At 53.9% G+C, this 21,123-nt stretch overlaps 1 protein-coding gene across 6 annotated transcripts in view; it reads right to left on the reverse strand.

Moving 5' to 3' along the window:
• The window catches only part of LOC123748832 (uncharacterized), a 212,725-nt gene that overhangs the window by 169,738 nt on the left and 21,864 nt on the right, over positions 1 to 21,123 (reverse strand). For 5 of the 6 annotated variants that reach the window (XM_069314749.1, XM_069314750.1, XM_069314751.1 and 2 more), the window contains one exon: positions 18,007 to 18,174. In XM_069314749.1, the coding sequence (XP_069170850.1) occupies positions 18,007 to 18,174 (168 nt within the window). Of the gene's footprint in view, positions 1 to 18,006; positions 18,175 to 21,123 lie in introns of those variants that run through there. The other variant, XM_069314746.1, reaches the window with a different exon arrangement.

The following is a 21,123-nucleotide window of genomic DNA, read 5'->3' on the forward strand; positions in this document are numbered from 1 at the left end:
TACTTGTCTGCTTCTCCTTCTACTCTTCGCCGTCTTGATGCTTTGCACCATACTGGGTTGCGCCTCAGTTCTGGTGCCTTTCGTTCGACTCCCGTCCTTAGCTTGTATGTTGACGCTGGCTTCCTGTCTCTCCAGGACCGCCGTGATCGCTACTGTCTTCGCTATCTTGCGCGGTCCTTGCAACATCCTTCCTCTCGCCTCTGTCGTGCTTTAACTTTTACCCCTCCTGCGGTTCCTGTTCCTCTTCACCACCTCCCTCTTTCTGTCCGGTTATCTCGCCTACAGGATTCTCTTTCCGTTCGTATTTCTGATGTTTCTCCTCGTGTTGTTCCTTCTTTGCCCCCGTGGAGGGTCCCTCTTCCGCGGTTTTGTACATCCTTGACTCGTATCACTAAAGCTTTTACCCCTCCTACAGTTCTAAAACGCCTTTTCCTCGAGCACTTTTCTTCTCACTCCCGCTCCGTTTCTGTCTTCACCGATGGGTCTAAGTCAGCGGACGGTGTTGGCTACTCTGTTGTTTTTCCTGATCGCACTTATATGTGTCGCTTGCCTCCGGGGACTAGCATCTTTACAGTGGAACTTTATGCTATTCTCTATGCTCTTCGTCTCCTGCTTTCTCGTTGTCAGTCTTCCTTTGTGGTTGTTGTTGACTCTCGTAGTGCCCTCATGGCTCTTGGGTGCTTTAATCCAGTTCATCCGGTAGTTGTCGAGATCCAGCATTGGCTGTTTCTCGTTCACAGTAAATTTAAGTCGGTTGAGTTTTGTTGGGTTCCCAGCCATATTGGCGTGTCTTTAAATGAGCGTGCGGATGCTGCCGCTAAGGAAGCTGTCCGCTCTTGTCCCATCTCTCGTAAAGGCATTCCGTATTCCGACTTTTACCCAGTTATCCATTCCTCAGTCCTTACCCGTTGGCAGGCTTCTTGGTTGTCTGTTACTGGTAACAAGCTACGTACTCTTAAATGTTGTGTTTCCTCGTGGCCGTCCTCCTTCCACCGTAACCGGCGGTGGGAAACAGCTCTAGCGAGGTTGCGTATTGGCCATACTCGCTTAACCCATGGTCACTTGATGGAGCGCCGCCCTGCTCCTTATTGTCCTAGTTGCATTGTCCCTCTTACGGTCGTGCATGTCCTTCTTGAATGTCCTGACTTCCAGGACGAGCGTGTGTCTTGCTTTCCGACCGCCCCTCGCGGTCACCTGTCCCTCGATAGAATTCTTGGTGACTCGGATACTTTTGATGTCGTTCGCCTTATGCGTTTTTGTTCTCGTATTGGCATCCTTGGTGATATTTAGCGCCCTCTGATTATTTTGCGTATTTGATGGTGCTACATAGCCTTCCCGGTTTGGTGCCTTCTTTTGATAATTACTTACTTACTTTCCTACTTCTACCTATCTACCATTCTACCTCTACCACTACTTCCATTTCATCTCCGTACCCTCTCTCTCTTTCACCTGACCACACTCCTCCCGCCTAGTCCTCCCTACTCCCTCACCCCAAACCTTCACTAATTACTTCATTATTCATCTCTTTCCTTTCGTTTCTCTGATTCGTTCGTGGCCGTGAACTGTTCTAGTGTTTCTCTAGTGTCGCGGGTACCTGATCAGGTTACAGTGCCTTGTTGTCGTGACACCTCGGTAATCAAATACCTAGGTCACAAGGTGTTGAACTAGAAGCTGCAGTAGGGACTCTGTGGAGAGCTTTAGATAAGCTAACTGGGGGTGGAATAATGGACAGAAGAGAGCCATTTCCTCCACCCTCCCGTTAGGATAGTTAACTAGGAGTGGGATAATGGACAAGATAGAGCTATTTCCTCCACCTCCTGTTACAGTGTGGTGTGCCCCCGGGGGTGTGGTGTGCCCCCGGGGGTGTGGTGTGCCCTCGGGGGTGTGGTGTGCCCAGGGGTGTGGTGTGTCCTCGGGGGTGTGGTGTGGCCTGAAGTGTGGTGTGCCCTCAGGGGTGTGGTGTGCCCAGAGGTGTGGTGTGCCCCTGGGGGTGTGGTGTGTCCCCGGGGGTGTGGTGTGTCCTCGGGGGTGTGGTGTGCCTTCGGGGGTGTGGGGTGCCCTCGGGGGTGTGGTGTGCCTTCGGGGGTGTAGTGTGCCCTCGGGGGTGTGGTGTGCCCAGGGGTGTCGTGTGCCCCTGGGGATGTGGTGTGTCCCCGGGGGTGTGGTGTTTCCCGGGGGTGTGGTGTGTCCTTGGGGGTGTGGTGTGCCCAGGGGTGTGGTGTGCCCCTGGGGGTGTGGTGTGCCCCGGGGGTGTGGTGTGTCCTCGGGGGTGTGGTGTGCCCAGGGGTGTGGTGTGCCCCAGTGGGTGTCGTGTGTCCCCGGGGGTGTGGTGTGCCCCGGGGGTGTCGTGTGCCCCAAGGATGTGGCTTGCTCCTAGGGCTGTTGTGTGCCCCCGGGGAAGTGGTGTGCCCCCGGGTGTGTGGTGTGCCCCCGGGTGTGTGGTGTGCCCCCGGGGGTGTGGTGTGCCTCCCTGGATTTGGTGTGCCCCTGGAGGGTGTGATGTGCCCTCGGGGGTGTGGTGTGCCCCTGGGGGTGTCGTGTGCTCCCTGGGGGGTGTGGTGTGCCCCTGGAGGGTGTGGTGTGCCCCTGGGGGGTGTGGTGTGCCCCTGGAGGGTGTGGTGTACCCTCGCGGATGTGGTGTGCCCCTGGAGTGTGTGTTGCGCTCCCAGGGGTGTGGTGTGCCCTCAGGGGTGTGATGTAACCGAAGGGGTGTGGTGTGCCCTCGGGGGTGTGATGTGCCCCTGTAGGGTGTAGTGTGCCCCTGGAGGGTGTGGTGTGCCCTCGGGGGTGTGGTGTGCCCTCGGGGTGTGGTGTGCCCCCGGGGGTGTGGTGTTTTCCTGGAGGGTGTGCCCTTGGAGGGTGTTGTGTGCCCTTGGAGGGTGTGGTGTGCCCCGAGGGTGTGGTGTGCCCTGGGGTGTGGTGTGCCCTCGGGGTGTGGTGTGTCCAGGGGTGTGGTGTTCCTCTGGGGGTGTGGTGTGTCCCCGGGGGTGTGGTGTGTCCTCGGGGGTGTGGTGCGCCTTCGGGGGTGTGGTGTGCCCTCGGGGGTGTGGTGTGCCCAGGGGTGGTGTGCCCCTGGGGGTGTGGTGTGTCCCCGAGGGTGTGGTGTGCCCCCCGGGGGTGTGGTGTGTTCTCGGGGGGTGTGGTGTGCCCAGTGGTGTGGTGTGCCCCTGGGGGTGTGGTGTGTCCCCGGGGGTGTGGTGTGCCCCGGGGGTGTGGTGTGCCCCGGGGGTGTGGTGGGTCCCCGGGTGTGTCGTGTGCCCCCGGGGGTGTGGTGTGCCTCCGTGGATGTGGTGTGCCCCTGGAGGATGAGGTGTACCCTCGCGGATGTGGTGTACCCTCGCGGATGTGGTGTGCCCCTGGAGTGTGTGGTGTGCTCCCAGGGGTGTGGTGTGCCCTCGGGGGTGTGATGTGACCCAAGGGGTGTGGTGTGCCCTCGGGGGTGTGGTGTGCCCCTGTAGGGTGTAGTGTGCCCCTGGAGGGTGTGGTTTGCCCTTGAGGGTGTGGTGTGCCCTCGTGGGTGTGGTGTGCCCTCGAGGGTGTGGTGTGCCCTCGGGGTGTGTTGTGCCCCCGGGGGTGTGGTGTTTTCCTGGAGGGTGTGGTGTGCTCTTGGAGGGTTTTGTGTGCCCTTGGAGGGTGTGTTGTGCCCCGAGGGTGTGGTGTGCCCCGGGGTGTGGTGTACGCTCGGGGGTGTGGTGTGTCCAGGGGTGTGGTGTTCCCCTGGGGGTGTGGTGTGTCCCCGGGGGTGTGGTGTCTCCTCGGGGGTGTGGTGCGCCTTCGGGGGTGTGGTGTGCTCTCGGGGGTGTGGTGTGCCCAGGGGTGTGGTTTGCTTCTAGGGGTGTTGTGTGTCCCCGGGGATGTGGTATGACCCCAGGGGTGTTGTGTGCCCTCGGGGGTGTGGTGTGGCCCCGGGGGTGTGGTGTGGCCCCGGGGGTGTGGTGTGCCCCCGGGTGTGTCGTGTGCCCCCGGGGGTGTGGTGTGCCTCCGTGGATGTGGTGTGCCCCTGGAGGGTGTGATGTGCCCTCGGGGGTGTGGTGTGCCCCTGGGGGTGTGGTGTGCCCCCCTGGGGGGTGTGGTGTGCCCCTGGAGGGTGGGGTGTGCCCCTGGAGGGTGTGGTTTGCCCTTGTGGGGTGCGGTTTGCCCCCGGAGGTGTGGTGTGCCCCTGGAGGGTGTGGTGTGCCCCTGGAGGGTGTGGTGTTCCCCCAATGGTGTGGTGGTCCCCCGGGGGTGTGGTGTGGCCCTGGAGGGTGTGGTGTGCCCCTGGGGGGTGTGGTGTGCCCCTGGGGGGTGTGGTGTGCCCCTGGAGGGTGTGGTGTGCCGCTGGAGGGTGTGGTGTGCCCCTGGAGGGTGTGGTGTGCCCCTCGGGGTGTGGTTTGCCCCTGGGGGTGTGTGATTTGCCCCCTGAGGTGTGGTGTTCCCCTGGAGGGTGTGGTGTGCCCCTGGAGGGTGTGGTGTGCCATCAGGGGTGTGGAGTGCCCTCACGGATATGGTGTACCCTCGCGGATGTGGTGTGCCCCTGGAGTGTGTGGTGTGCCCTTGGAGGGTGTGATGTGCCCTCGTGGGTGTGGTGTGCCCTCGGGGGTGTGGTGTGCCCCTGGGTGGTGTGGTGTGCCTTCGGGGGTGTGGTGTGCACTTAGGGGTGTGGTGTGCTGTCGGGAGTGTGGTGTGCCCCCAGGGGTGTGGTGTGCCCCTGGGAAGTGTGGTGTGCCCCTGGAGGGTGTGGTGGGCCCGGGGGTGTGGTTTGCCTCGCGGGTGTGGTGTTCCCTCGGGTGTGTGGTGTGCCCCGGGGGTGTGGTGTGCCCCCGGGTGTGTGGTGTGGCCCCGGGGGTGTGGTGTTTCTCTGGGGGGTGTGGTGTGCCCCCGGAGGTGTTGTATGCCCTCGGGGGTGTTGTGTGCCCCCGGGAGTGGGGTGTGTCTCGGGGGTCTGGTGTGCCCCCTATGGTGTGGTGTGCCCCTGGGGGGATGTGGTGTGTCCCCGGCGGTGTGGTGTTCCCCCGGGGGTGTGGAGTGCCCCCGGGGGTGTGCTGTGCCCACGAGGGAATGGTGTGCCTTCGGGGGTGTGGTGTGCCCCCCGGAGGTGTGGTGTGCCCCAGGAGGTGTGGTATGTCCCCTGGGGTGTGGTGTGCCCTCGGGGGTGTGGTGTTACCCCGGGGGTGTGGTGTTACCCCGGGGGTGTAGTGTAGTATATATATATATATATATATATATATATATATATATATATATATATATATATATATATATATATATATATATATATATATATATATATATATATATATATATATATGTATATATATATGTATATATATATATATATATATATATATATATATATATATATATATATATATATATATATATATATATATATATATATATATATATATATATATATATATATATATATATATATATATATAAATATAACAGGAGTCGCAGACAAGATTTCGAGAGGCACCGGTTGGTGGCCCCTAGTAACTAAGAAACTCTCACGTCTAAGTGTTAAGGACCACCAAGTGACCAAGGTCAGGTCGTGGGAAGTTAACCTGGTCTCCGCTAAGGTGGCATATTCATGTAAAATTAAAAGTGGTTCAATTTACTTATAAATATATTTTTGAAATGTTTATGGAAAGGGCTGCAACTGGTCCGAGTTTCACCATCACACCCTAAACAGAAAAGGAGAAAAAAAATACACAACGTATTATGCAACGAATTTTCAACATTTTCAAATACTCTCGGGGAATACATGTGTAAACTAAAATCCTTTCTATAACACTCAGATATTAAATTTGGCACATAATAAAGGATTGCTGTGAGTAGTTTTATCAAAAAAGTGTTTAGTGCAATAATATAATTATTCAAAGTTACCCTTCCAAAAATATGCAATATATGATGTTTATAAATTTTTATAAAATCAACAAATGGACTTTGGACTAAAATGTCTACAATGTGCTGTAGAAGCACAAACTCTACATATAAGGTGTAATTTGCATGTAAATTCCCCCTCCCCTTCCGGCCCGTTGGCGTCGTGAGGGGGCTTGGTGGACGGCTGCCGGAGTGTGATGCTCCGTTGGGCGGTCCTCTGTCCTTTTCTGGCCTTGCACTCCTGCTGCTGTCTTCTCCAATTGTGCCGGATCGCTTTTCCTTTTCCTTATGTTTCGTTTTTCTCCCCCCTCTTCTCCTATCTGCTTGTCGTTTCCTGCCGACCTTTTGCTTGTTTTGGATTCTTTCTTTGGACTTCTTCTATTTTGACGCCCGGGTGCTTGAGGAGGCATACTCTTGCACCCGTAGAACTGTAGTACCCGACGTCTCGAGCGAGGGGAACCTTTTATTGTCAATCCCCCTTTCGTCGCTGAACCCGATCTCGACGGACTGACGGTTCTTAAGGTGGCGTTTGTGGGGCGTATACTCACGACGCACCCCTAGGGGGCCCCGGCATGATCAGCGATGGCTTCCTGTTGGGTGTCCTGCCTCTAATTGTGGCTCCATGGTGGGTATGGGGGCACATTCGTGGATGAATTTGTCACTTTTCGTCTCTATGTCGTTGAATGTTTCCGTTGTACCCTCTCAGGCTCGTGGGGTGGGCGACCAAGCCCCCGAGTCGGCCTGTATTGGAAGACCAGGCTCTGTAGCTCCCGCTGCGTTGGGCCCCGACCTTGCTCCTCCTTTGACCGCCCCGACTTCTTCTCCCAGCTCCCCTCCCTCCTCTGAGGTTGGGTCGAGCCTCCAGCCCCCGGTGGTGACCACTTCGTCCCCTGGTGTGGCTAAGTCTTTCGTTGTGACTACTGCGCCTTTTGACCCCTCTCTCTCTAGGGGTTCTCAACGCCGTTCGCGCCCCAACCGCACTCGCTCGATTCCTTCCCGTGCTGATGCGTATCAGGCCTTGTTTGGTCCTGCTTCATGGGCCAAATATTTTGATCTCCTCCCTCTTGATTCTGCGCCTCCTGACGATTTCTCCCTCCATCGGCATCTTGTAGATTCCGTGGATGCGTGTGTTACTTTCAACCCCACTTGTCTCGGTACACGTGTCGTTGCTGCTCCTTCTCAGGATGCGGCTTCCCGCTTGGCTGCCTTATCTTGCCTTGGCGAGATCCCTGTTCGGGTCTCCAAGAACGTTCAGTTGAATTCCAGTGTTGGCACTATTCTCCTCCCACCCCATGTTGCAACCGGTGTTCGGAATCTGCAGGATTGCCATGATGATATTCGGCATATCCTTGATGCCCAAGGCCATTCTGTCCTCCAGGTTGACTCGTTTACTCGTCCCCCTCGTGGTCGTCGCCGTCAACCCCTTCGCGTTGTGAAGATCACCTTTGATGGTAGGACCCTTCCATCCTCTGTCATTCTTGCTGGTGCTAGGTGCTCTGTCCAGGAGTATATTCCTTCTCCTCGACTTTGTAATAAGTGCTGGAGGTTTGGGCATGGTGCCCTCCGCTGCTCTGGGGCTGTCTCTCTCTGTCCTTTGTGTGGGAGTGAAGGTCACTCTAAGTCGGAGTGCACTTCTTCCCAAGCTCGCTGCCTCAACTGCGGTGAGGCCCATCCTACGTTCTCCCGTGCCTGTGTCCATTACAAGCTTGAGGCGGCCGTCCTTAACCTGAAGCACCGGGAGCGTTTGTCTTTTCCTGAGGCGAGGCGCCAGGTTCGCCGGCTCCCGCCTTATACTAACATCTCTTATGCTCGCGTGTTGCGCTCTTCCTCTCCTCGTCCTTCCCCCCTTCCTCAGACTCTCAACCGTTTCCGGGCCTTGGACCCTGATACGCCCACTGCCCCCTCCTCTGTTCCTTTGAGTTCTTTCCCGAGGGGTCCCCCTCCTGGTCCTCTGTCTGGGGTTCCCCTTCTTTCGACCCGGTCTGTCATGTCTCCTGTGTCTTCTTCCTCGTCCCCCTCCGATCCTCCTTCCCATCCTCTTCCTCCATCTATCGGCTCTCCCCGCCGCCTGTCGGTGCAGGCGGATGTCCATCGCTCTCCTAACGGCCGTCGTGTGTGCTCTCGTTCGGCTTCTCCTGTTGAGACACTGGAATCCGTTGCCCGGTACGTAGTTGCTGGGACACCTGTCTCTTTAAGTCAGAAGCGTAAGCCTGGCTCCTCTCCTTCCTCTTCCCCGGCGGGTAAGAAGGCTTCGCTTTCTTCCTTAGCTCCTACTTCTGGCTCTGTTGCTCCTTCCCCTCCCGTTTCAGTGGTTGCGCCCCCTGTTCCTGCTATGGAGGTTTCTTTGGCCCCTGCTTCCCTTTCGGTTGCTGCTCTTGCTGGGGTGCGCTCCCCTCTTTCTACTCCCCCTCTTCCTACTCCCCCTCTTCCTACTGCTGTCCTTGACTGCTCCTCTCCGTTGTCTCCTCCTCTTCCTCCTCCTCCTCCGGACCCCGCCCGCCCACCTCTGATCTGTTCTCCCGTTTCCTTCCCTCCGTCTTTGCTCAGTTTACCCATGCCCCCTAACCCTGACTTTGCTGACCCTGATCCCGACCCTGATATTCTTTAACGTGCTCTGTTGCTCTTTCGCCTTTGTTTCTTCCTTGTTCTCTGTTTTTGTCCTTTCTCTTCCCGTCGTTGTCCATTCTTCAATGGAACGTTCGAGGTTATTACGCCAATTTCCTCGAACTCCAACTTCTGATTTCGCGGTTTTCGCCCCTTTGTGTCTGTCTCCAGGAGCCAATGCTTGGTGCTCGTCCTGGTCGTTTTCGTGGCTATTCCTTTCTCTCCCCCCCCCCAGCCATTGCTGGGGCTTCTAATTCTTCTGCTCTCTTGATTCGTGCAGATGTTCCCTTTGTTCCTTTACTTTTTCCTTCGCCTCTCCATTGTTCTGCTGCTCGTATCTTTGTGGGGAAATGGTACACAGTTTGTTCCATTTATCTCCCCCCGAGTGTCCCGCTCTCTCTTCCTGATTTGAAACACCTCCTAGACTCCTTGCCGGAGCCTGTGCTCCTGCTGGGTGACTTCAATTGTCGTCATTCTCTTTTGGGTGACGTTCTGACGAATACCCGGGGTCGCCTCCTTGAGCCGTTTCTCCTATCTTCTTCCCTGTCTCTTCTGAATTCTGGTGAGCCCACTCATTTGGACTCTCGGACTCGCGCCCTTTCTTGTCTTGATCTTTCTCTCTGCTCTTCTTCTCTTTACTTGGATTTCACGTGGCAGGTCCTTGATGACCTCCATGGAAGTGATCATTTCCCCATCCTTGTTTCCTTTTTCTCTTTTCGCCCTTCCCTCTCTTTCCCTAGGTGGCAGTTTGCTAAGGCAGACTGGACCCTATTTACCCTCAGTGCTGCTCTCTCTGACCTCTCCCTTCTGCCTCTCTCTCGCGCTCTCCTCCTTTTTCATGACACTGTCTTCAACGCTGCCCTCCGCTCTATTCCTCGCTCTTCCTCTCGGGGTCCACGGAAGTGCGTTCCCTGGTGGAATGCGGACTGTGCTCGGGCTGTCCGCTGTAAGCGTGCAGCCTGGAAGAGGCACCGCCGTAGGCAGACGACCGATTCTTTTCTTTTCTTTCGGAAAGCGAGTGCGGTGGCCCGTAGGGCCATCCGTACGGCTAAACGTGAATGTTGGGCATCTTATGTCTCAACAATTACGTCCGAAACCCCTCTGGCCCAGATCTGGAAGCGTATCCGCAAGATAGCGGGTAAGTTCGTTCCCGATGTTTCACCGGTCCTTCACCTCCATGATACTCTTGTGGCGGACCCGTTGCAGGTCGCTTCCGAACTGGGTTCCCACTTTTCTTCTGTTAGCTCTGGTCTTCATCTTCCCCAATCTTTCCTTCTTCGTAAACCTATCCTTGAGTCTCGTCCTTTAGATTTCTGCACTCATCTTCAGCTTCCCTATAATGATCCCTTCTCCCTCTCTGAACTTCGTTCTGCTCTGGCCCTCTGCGGTTCTACGGCGGCGGGCTCCGATGGTATTCATTATGAGATGCTTCGCCATCTCCCTCCGAGCACGTCTCAGTATTTACTGAGTCTGTATAATCGGATCTGGGAGTCGTCGTCAGTCCCTGAGGACTGGCTCGATGCCGTTGTCCTCCCTGTTCGCAAACCGGGGTCTCTGGGTACTTCCCCTAAGGACTTTCGCCCTATTGCTCTCACAAGTTGTGTCTGCAAACTTTTTGAACGTATGGTTAACGTTCGTCTGATGTGGTTCCTGGAACACCATCACCTCCTCTCCCCTTCTCAATTTGGTTTCCGCAAGTGCCGCAGCACGACAGATGTCCTGGTGAACTTGGAGGTCTATATTCGTACTGCTTTTGCTGCGAAGACCTCCGTTGTTGCCGTCCTTTTTGACCTGGAAAAGGCTTACGACACCACTTGGCGTTATCATATCCTATCTCAACTTCATTCTTTTGGCCTTCGTGGTCATCTCCCTCTCTTTCTCCGCAGCTTCCTCTCTCGTCGTTCCTTTCGGGTGCGCCTTGGTACCGCTCTCTCTCCCTCTTTTCAGCAATATGAAGGTGTGCCCCAGGGTAGTGTTCTGAGCACTACTCTTTTTCTGGTTGCCCTCAATGGTCTTCTTTCCTCTCTTCCTTCTGGTGTCTTCTCCGCTCTCTATGTCGATGATCTTACCCTTTGTTGTCAGGGTGATGATTCGCCTCTCCTTCAACGCCGGCTTCAACTTGCAATTGATGCCGTGTCGTCTTGGGCCACTGATCATGGCTTCAAGTTCTCTACTTCTAAGACTTGTGCCATGACATTTACGCGGAAACGGGTTGTTCTTCGTCCCTCTTTGTCACTTTATGGTCATCCCCTTGAATACAAAGATTCCGCGAAGCTTTTGGGGTTATTCCTTGACACTCGTTTGTCTTGGTCTCCCCATATCTCTTACCTCCGTGTTGAGTGCTCTAAGGCCCTTACCCTCCTTCGGGTCTTGTCCCATACTTCTTGGGGGGCAGATAGGCGCACTCTCCTTGCTTTACATTCTTCTCTCGTCCTGTCTAAGCTCGATTATGGTTGCCCTGCTTACTCGTCTGCTTCTCCTTCTACTCTTCACCGTCTTGATGCTTTGCACCATACTGGGTTGCGCCTCAGTTCTGGTGCCTTTCGTTCGACTCCCGTCCTTAGCTTGTATGTTGACACTGGCTTCCAGTCTCTCCAGGACCGCCGTGATCGCTACTGTCTTCGCTATCTTGCGCGGTCCTTGCAACATCCTTCCTCTCGCCTCTGTCGTGCTTTAACTTTTAACCCTCCTGCGGTTCCTGTTCCTCTTCACCACCTCCCTCTTTCTGTCCGGTTATCTCGCCTGCAGGATTCTCTTTCCGTTCGTATTTCTGATGTTTCTCCTCGTGTTGTTCCTTCTTTGCCCCCGTGGAGGGTCCCTCTTCCGCGGTTTTGTACTTCCTTGACCCGTATCACTAAAGCTTTTACCCCTCCTACGGTTCTAAAACGCCTTTTCCTCGAGCACTTTTCTTCTCACTCCCGCTCCGTTTCTGTCTTCACCGATGGGTCTAAGTCAGCGGACGGTGTTGGCTACTCTGTTGTTTTTCCTGATCGCACTTATATGTGTCGCTTGCCTCCGGAGACTAGCATCTGTACAGCGGAACTTTATGCTATTCTCTATGCTCTTCGTCTCCTACTTTCTCGTTGTCAGTCTTCCTTTGTAGTTGTTGTTGACTCTCGTAGTGCCCTCATGGCTCTCGGGTCCTTTAATCCAGTTCATCCAGTGGTTGTCGAGATCCAGCATTGGCTGTTTCTCGTTCATAGTAAATTTAAGTCGGTTGAGTTTTGTTGGGTTCCCAGCCATATTGGTGTGTCTTTAAATGAGCGTGCGGATGCTGCCGCCAAGGAAGCTGTCCGCTCTTGTCCCATCTCTCGTAAGGGCATTCCGTATTCCGACTTTTACCCGGTTATCCATTCCTCAGTCCTTACCCGTTGGCAGGCTTCTTGGTTGTCTGTTACTGGTAACAAGCTACGTACTCTTAAATGTTGTGTTTCCTCGTGGCAGTCCTCCTTCCACCGTAACCGGCGGTGGGAAACAGCTCTGGCGAGGTTGCGTATTGGCCATACTCGCTTAACCCATGGTCACTTGATGGAGCGCCGCCCTGCTCCTTATTGTCCTAGTTGCATTGTCCCTCTTACGGTCGTGCATGTCCTTCTTGAATGTCCTGACTTCCAGGACGAGCGTATGTCTTGCTTTCCGACCGCCCCTCGCGGTCACCTGTCCCTCGATAGAATTCTTGGTGACTCGGATACTTTTGATATCGTTCGCCTTATGCGTTTTTGTTCTCGTATTGGCATCCTTGGTGATATTTAGCGCCCTCTGATTATTTTGCGTATTTGATGGTGCTACATAGCCTTCCCGGTTTGGTGCCTTCTTTTGATAATTACTTACTTACTTGCATGTAAATTGATTAATAAATGAACGCTCTGAGGTACTTTGAAGTTGTAAATTACTTTCCAGAGTAAAATAAAGATCCAAGTTCGGCCACCTGTAGCTGAGCTTGACCTCGACAGATTTCGTTCATAATTGGCACCCTTGCTGATAGGTATCCATTGAGCAAGGTGTGCAAGTTTCATGCAAATCCCTTGATAACAAACGAGAAAAGAAATTGTCAAAAAAAAAAAAAGAAAAAAAGAATTTTTGTTTTTTTTTACATATATATATATTGCACATACATATTACAATTATTACAAGAGTTTGTGCTTCTACAGCACATAGTAGACATTTTAGTTGACACATGTGTTCCCTGAGATTATTTGAGAATGTTGAACATTCGTTGCATAATACGTTGTGTATTTTTTTTCTCCTTTTCTGTTTAGGGTGTGATGGTGAAACTTGGACCAGTTGCAGCCGTTTCTATAACCATTTCATACATAAATTTATAAGCAAATTGAACCACTTTTAATTTACATGAATTTAAATGAATATGCCCCCTAAGCTCATAATTGCAGGCGACTAGCCGGGAGTGACCTTCAAACATGCCGCCAATTTAAGGTGTGGCTTGGTAGAGTGCCTGGGGCTATCTACTTGGGGGCGGAGTTAGCTAGTTGGTCCCCATTATAACCCAGGGTACTGTGCACTCGAGGGATAGATAGGAAGAGACAGACAGCAGACAGGAGAACAGCCAGCAGAGCAAAACCGAGAGGCTGTCAGCCGGACGGGGCGGAACAGTCTCTGTCCACTACAGTCCCCCATCCCCCTCTCTATCCAGCTATAGGCAGACACTTGGTGAGTTGAACATGAAAGGTGACGTAGTCGTGTTTACTAGTGTTGTGTGACAATCAGGGGGCAGACGGCTGTAATGGTCTCGAATTCTGGTGAAGTGACTCACTTGGTACATTAGTAATGAACCTTTAGTTCGATTGCTTGAATTCTGATATTCATCATGCTAAATAAATAGTTGATTCATTTACTTTTAATTTGACTTTAATTGCGTTCCCGAGTTCTTGGAATTTCTGATACATGGCAAACTCGAGTTAGTAACTAAAAAATCTTGCCTGGAACATGATTCCAGTTAAATCATGTTTATAATGACATCTTAGAGAATTTTGTGATTCCGACAAGTTCCATTCCTGGTCTTGTATATAATGGTCTTGAGTGGATGGTGGCAGTCTACCTTCTACTTCTACTATCTACTTTCATACTTCTACCTATCTACCATTCTACCTCTACCACTACTTCCATTTCATCTCCGTACCCTCTCTCTCTCTTTCACCTGACCACACTCCTCCCTCCTCCTGCCTAGTCCACCCTACTCCCTCACCCCAAACCTTCACTAATTACTTCATTATTCATCTCTTTCCTTTCGTTTCTCTGATTCGGTCGTGGCCGTGAACTGTTCTAGTGTTTTTCTAGAGTCGCGGGTAGCTGATCAGGTTACAGTGCCTTGTTGTCGTGACACCTAGGTAATCAAATACCTAGGTCACAAGGTGTTGAACTAGAAGCTGCATTAGGGACTCTGGGGAGAGCTTTAGATTAGCCAACTGGGGTGGAATAATGGACAAAATAGAGCCATTTCCTCCACTCTCCCGTTAGGATTGTTAACTAGGAGTGGGATAATGGACAAGATAGAGCTATTTCCCCCACCTCCCGTTACAGTGTGGTGTGCCCCCGGGGTGTGCCCCCGAGGGTGTGGTATGCCCTCCGTGGAGTGATGTGCCTTCCGGGTTATTGCGTGCCCCGGGGGTGTGGGTTTATGGTGTGCCACAAGGGATGTGGTGTAGCCCCAGTACTTATTCGACCCAGGACCAGCCACCAGTTCACACTCCACCCAGGACCAGCCACCAGTTCACACTCCACCCAGGACCAGCCACCAGTCCACACTCCACCAAGGACCAGCCACCAGTCCACACTCCACCAAGGACCAGCCACCAGTCCACACTCCACCCAGGACCAGCCACCAGTCCACACTCCACCAAGGACCAGCCACCAGTTCACTCTCCACTCTGGACCAGCCACCAGTTCACACTCCACCAAGGACCAGCCACCAGTTCACACTACACCCAGGACCAGCCACCAGTTCACACTCCACCAAGGACCAGCCACCAGTTCACTCTCCACTCTGGACCAGCCACCAATTCACACTCCACCAAGGACCAGCCACCAGTTCACACTCCACCAAGGACCAGCCACCAGTTCACACTACACCCAGGACCAGCCACCAGTTCACACTCCACCAAGGACCAGCCACCAGTTCACACTCCACCAAGGACCAGCCACCAGTTCACACTCCACCCAGGACCAGCCACCAGTTCACACTCCACCAAGGACCAGCCACCAGTTCACACTCCACCAAGGACCAGCCACCAGTCCACACTCCACCAAGGACCAGCCACCAGTCCACACTCCACCCAGGACCAGCCACCAGTCCACACTCCACCAAGGACCAGCCACCAGTTCACTCTCCACTCTGGACCAGCCACCAGTTCACACTCCACCAAGGACCAGCCACCAGTTCACACTACACCCAGGACCAGCCACCAGTTCACACTCCACCAAGGACCAGCCACCAGTTCACTCTCCACTCTGGACCAGCCACCAATTCACACTCCACCAAGGACCAGCCACCAGTTCACACTCCACCAAGGACCAGCCACCAGTTCACACTACACCCAGGACCAGCCACCAGTTCACACTCCACCAAGGACCAGCCACCAGTTCACACTCCACCAAGGACCAGCCACCAGTTCACACTCCACCCAGGACCAGCCACCAGTTCACACTCCACCAAGGACCAGCCACCAGTTCACACTCCACCAAGGACCAGCCACCAGTCTACACTCCACCAAGGACCAGCCACCAGTTCACACTCCACCAAGGACCAGCCACCAGTCCACACTCCACCAAGGACCAGCCACCAATTCACACTCCACCAAGGACCAGCCACCAGTCCACACTCCACCCAGGACCAGCCACCAGTCCACACTACACCAAGGACCAGCCACCAGTTCACTCTCCACTCTGGACCAGCCACCAATTCACACTCCACCAAGGACCAGCCACCAGTCCACACTCCACCCAGGACCAGCCACCAGTTCACACTCCACCAAGGACCAGCCACCAGTTCACACTCCACCAAGGACCAGCCACCAGTTCACACTCCACCAAGGACCAGCCACCAGTCCACACTCCACCAAGGACCAGCCACCAGTCCACACTCCACCCAGGACCAGCCACCAGTCCACACTCCACCAAGGACCAGCCACCAGTTCACTCTCCACTCTGGACCAGCCACCAGTTCACACTCCACCAAGGACCAGCCACCAGTTCACACTACACCCAGGACCAGCCACCAGTTCACACTCCACCAAGGACCAGCCACCAGTTCACTCTCCACTCTGGACCAGCCACCAATTCACACTCCACCAAGGACCAGCCACCAGTTCACACTCCACCAAGGACCAGCCACCAGTTCACACTACACCCAGGACCAGCCACCAGTTCACACTCCACCAAGGACCAGCCACCAGTTCACACTCCACCAAGGACCAGCCACCAGTTCACACTCCACCCAGGACCAGCCACCAGTTCACACTCCACCAAGGACCAGCCACCAGTTCACACTCCACCAAGGACCAGCCACCAGTCTACACTCCACCAAGGACCAGCCACCAGTTCACACTCCACCAAGGACCAGCCACCAGTCCACACTCCACCAAGGACCAGCCACCAATTCACACTCCACCAAGGACCAGCCACCAGTCCACACTCCACCCAGGACCAGCCACCAGTCCACACTACACCAAGGACCAGCCACCAGTTCACTCTCCACTCTGGACCAGCCACCAATTCACACTCCACCAAGGACCAGCCACCAGTCCACACTCCACCCAGGACCAGCCACCAGTTCACACTCCACCAAGGACCAGCCACCAGTTCACACTCCACCAAGGACCAGCCACCTGTTCACACTCCACCAAGGACCAGCCACCAGTTCACACTCCACCAAGGACCAGCCACTAGTCCACACTCCACCAAGGACCAGCCACCAGTCCACACTCCACCAAGGACCAGCCACCAGTTCACTCTCCACTCTGGACCAGCCACCAGTCCACACTCCACCAAGGACCAGCCACCAGTTCACACTCCACCAAGGACCAGCCACCAGTTCACACTCCACCAAGGACCAGTCCACACTCCACCAAGGACCAGTCACCAGTTCACACTCCACCCAGGACCAGCCACTAGTCCACACTCCACCCAGGACCAGCCACCAGTCCACACTCCACCCAGGACCAGCCACCAGTCTATACTCCACCAAGGACCAGCCACTAGTTCACACTCCACCAAGGACCAGCCACCAGTTCACACTCCACCAAGGACCAGTCCACACTCCACCAAGGACCAGTCACCAGTTCACACTCCACCCAGGACCAGCCACCAGTCTATACTCCACCAAGGACCAGCCACTAGTTCACACTCCACCAAGGACCAGCCACCAGTCCACACTCCACCAAGGACCAGCCACCAGTTCACACTCCACCAAGGACCAGTCCACACTCCACCAAGGACCAGCCACCAGTCCACACTCCACCCAGGACCAGCCACCAGTCTATACTCCACCAAGGACCAGCCACCAGTCTATACTCCACCAAGGACCAGCCACTAGTTCACACTCCACCAAGGACCAGCCACCAGTCCACACTCCACCAAGGACCAGCCACCAGTTCACACTCCACCCAGGACCAGCCACCAGTCCACACTCCACCCAGGACCAGCCACCAGTCCACACTCCACCCAGGACCAGCCACCAGTCCACACTCCACCCAGGACCAGTTCACACTCCACCAAGGACCAGTTCACACTCCACCAAGGACCAGTCACCAGTTCACACTCTACCCAGGACCATCCACCAGTCCACACTTCACCCAGGACCGGCCATAGTACTCACTCCACCCAGGACCAGCCACAGTACTCACTCGACTTACTGCCAGCCACAGTACTCACTCGACCCACTGCCAGCCACAGTATTCACTCGACCCACTGCCAGCCACAGTACTCACTCGACCCACTGCCAGCCACAGTACTCACTCGACCCACTGCCAGCCACAGTACTCACTCGACCCACTGCCAGCCACAGTACTCACTCGACCCACTGCCAGCCACAGTACTCACTCGACCCACTGCCAGCCACAGTACTCACTCGATCCAGGGCCAGCCACAGTACTCACTCGACCCACTGCCAGTCACAGTACTCACTCGACCCACTGCCAGCCACAGTACTCACTCGACCCAGGGCCAGTATTCCCATTCCTCACTTCCATTATGGTTAGCTCCACAGACTTTATTAGAATATTTTACTTCTTTTATTCTGGCACAACTGCGCATAGAAGAGGAACAGTGTTGACGTTTTCTCACAGGTACGACGTTCATGAACAATGAACACGACATTAATGAACAATGAACACGTCGTTGACGAACAATGAAACACAACAATAACGAAGCATAAATATGTTCTATATAAAATCATATAATAATTAGCACTCTCCAGCAGTTTGGAGTAATTCTGTCTTAGCACGAGATGGTACACCTAGTAACTAAAAAAAGTTATTTATTATGGCTTGTTTTATACAAAAGAATGTTGTGCTCTATACTTACTTACGCAGATGAGTTACAGCTTGAAGATACTGCTGTGGTTCTAATGGTTGTTCCAAGTGCAAGGTAAAATATCCGCAATGGCGCCAAGTGCCGTGTTTGTTCATGGCTATCATGTCCTCTACCCTGCCATCGCCTGGGTGAAGCCACTTCACCTCCTGCACTTCATTCCTGAGGAAATATAATAATTACTTTAGAGAAATTAGGAACCAAATATAGTTCCACAATGGGAGTAATTGTTTAAACTTTCAGTAAAACACAAAGGTCAAGACTTCTGAAACATTTTCTTCTTGAAATATATATACACATGTTCATCAATATCGATGGCGACCACTCATTGTCAACAATTTGTGTGGGAGCGGGTTAGGATTATACGATTGTAGTGGGGAAGTGTGAGCTGCTGGTATGGGGAGCCGCCAGCCCTGGGCTTGCGAAGACACCACCTTTCCACAGTCGTCATTCAGTCTGTTTTGTTCGTAAGCTCTTTCACCAACATGAACTTGTCAGCGCCAGGCAGCGCGATTCTTGGCGATATTCTCCTAGTTTTCAGTCTAAGGCACAGTTAATAATAATAATAATAAAGATAATAATAATAATAATAATAATAATTTATTCATAAGGAAATACAATGGGTTGGTGAGATTACATAAGATTGGTATTTGTACATTCTTCTAAAGCCACTAACATGCACAGCGTTTCGGGCAGGTCCTTATTCTAACATATTAGGTAAGATGAAATGGTACATTGCAGGAAAGTTTTATATCAACAAATAACAACAATATAAATTGACAGAGCTGATTACATTGGTAAAGATATATGTCGTAAGTAATAATATTGGAGAAGTTGGTAGCACAAGATACAGTATGAGTTTGAAGCACAAGGTAGGAAACTATGAAAATTAAATTATGCTCGAAGTCTATTTCATCTGGATGTTGATTACTGGTGTCAGCTTTTGCATGAACACAGCCTCAAGCATACGAAGCCTTCTACTGTCGTCGGTGCGTGTGATAACTGTCGTATCTTTCACTATGTCTTGACGATTAAGGATAGTGTTTTAATATTGAGAATGATGTTGCTTAATACCTCCGTCTTGCTAAAATGAGTAAGACGTCTACTCAGTGTACTAGACGTCCTACACTTCATCGGATATGAATATATCCAATGATGTTACGGTATCGCCACCTTCATTGGAGTATGGAGTGGCGATTGCGGCGTCATCTATGAGAGGGCACCTCAGTTTCTCTGATGTTGGGCGCTACATGGACAACACCATCTTTTGGTGGTGGAGTGGCAGCGATGAATGGCTCCTGTTTCCTGCTTTGATCAGACAGTGAGGTCGACATGCATGGATGACCTCTCGTGGATGGGGGAGTCAACTGCTAGCGGCCGTGGAATGTGGACGTTTACCGACCCTCTGTGGCTGTTGGAGTTGTTTGCCGTTTTGGTCACCAGGTGGTGTGGGCGTCCCTGCCCTACCAGTTTTGTTGCCTGCCTGGCTGCGTTGACGTGGCAGTTCTGACATGGGGGGGCCATCTTCCTCCTGTTCAGCGTGTGAACTCCGTGGGCCTGGAGTTCACTTGTAAGGCTGGTTATCCGACCATCGAGATGGTGATGTGTGACATGCTTCGTGTCCCGGTGGAAGCTGTTTACTGTGTAGAGCATGTTACGGCCCATCGGGTTGTTATTAAGTTCGTGGGGGAGGACGAGTACCGGGACTTCCTCCGTCGGTACGAGGGGCGTACGTTGCCGTTGCCAGACGATACCGGCTCTGTGGCGATTTCGGACCGCAGTGGTGCCCTGACTTATGTCAGTATCCATGGTGCGCCCCTGGAATTCCCTGATGACCTCCTCCGGCGTTACTTCGGGGGGTTTGGTACTGTTGTCAGCGTGTGGGTGAACACGCTCTCCTCGGGGCGGTATGCTGGGAGGCGCACAAACATTCGCACGTTGGGGATGCGCCTGCGGTCGGATATACCTTCTTCTGTCCGGCTTATGGGATACTACGTCCGGGTGTATTATGCCCGGCAGCTTCGTACCTGTTTCCGGTGTGGCCTGTTGGGGCATCAGGCTGCCGGGTGCTCTGCGGCCCCTGCTGCTCCTGTCAACTTGTTCCGCGACGAGGATTTGCCGCCGCTCCCTCTGGAGGCAGTCTCCGGTGATGTTGATGAGGTGGTGCGCGTCCCGTTTGCTGCTGCAGCTTCCCCGGTGGCGCCTGCCGTTCCTCCGGTTGTTGCCGTTCTTCCTCCGGTTCTTGAGGTACCGTCAGTTGGTCTGTCTGATCCTGTTGCTGTTCCAGCTGCTCCCATGGGCCTTCCTGGAGCACCCCTGTGTGACGTAGCTGTCTTCTCCCTCGTCTTCTGATTCTGCGCCTGGCCCTGTGTCCGTGACTCGGGTCCCGGATGTGCTTGGTGCTGGGGTGGCTGCGGAGCCTCCTGCTGTGTGTGGCCCGGTTCCCCCTGTGATAGAGGCTGCTGCCGTTCTGGCGTCGGTTCCTTCGGCTCGTGGTACCCGTGTTTCTGGGTCACTTACCGGCTCTGACGATATCCGGCAGGTGCCCAAACGCTCCCGGCGTTCGTCTTCTTCCTGGGCCGACGTTGGTGACTTCAGTGCCTGCGGGGCTTCGGGTATTGACAGTGTGGTTGCGGATGCGTCGATGTCTCCGCGGTTCGTGGTGGCGGAGGTACACGTGCCAGCCGGTGCTGGTGCCTGTGTCTCGGACGTGCCTTCGGTTCTTTCTCCGCCGGGGACTCTCCACAGTGGGGGGTGGTGGCTTCTGCTGCCAGGGATGGTGTGGACTCTGGTGCTGGGCGTGGCCTGGTGGTGACGTTACGGAAGGATGCGCGCCGTCCGGGTTCCCTGCTGTCGTCTGGTGGTGTGCCCGGGGCCGCGGGTACCCCTGTGGTGCGGGTGTGCGTTGGGGCCCTGGGGGACGTGTTGCCGGCGTCTGTGATGCTGCCGGGTCACTGGTCGAAAATTGCTGAGTTACTGCTGTCTGACGGACCGGAGTGCTTTCATGGTGGGCAAGTTCCCTTTCTGTGGGGGCGAGTAGCGACTTCTCGCCTCCTGAGTACTTCCATCTGGGTCCCCAGTTTGCAGGTTTTTGTTGCCCCGGTTCCGGAT

The sequence above is a fragment of the Procambarus clarkii genome, chromosome 80, assembly GCF_040958095.1.
Source record: "Procambarus clarkii isolate CNS0578487 chromosome 80, FALCON_Pclarkii_2.0, whole genome shotgun sequence".
NCBI lineage: Eukaryota > Metazoa > Arthropoda > Malacostraca > Decapoda > Cambaridae > Procambarus > Procambarus clarkii.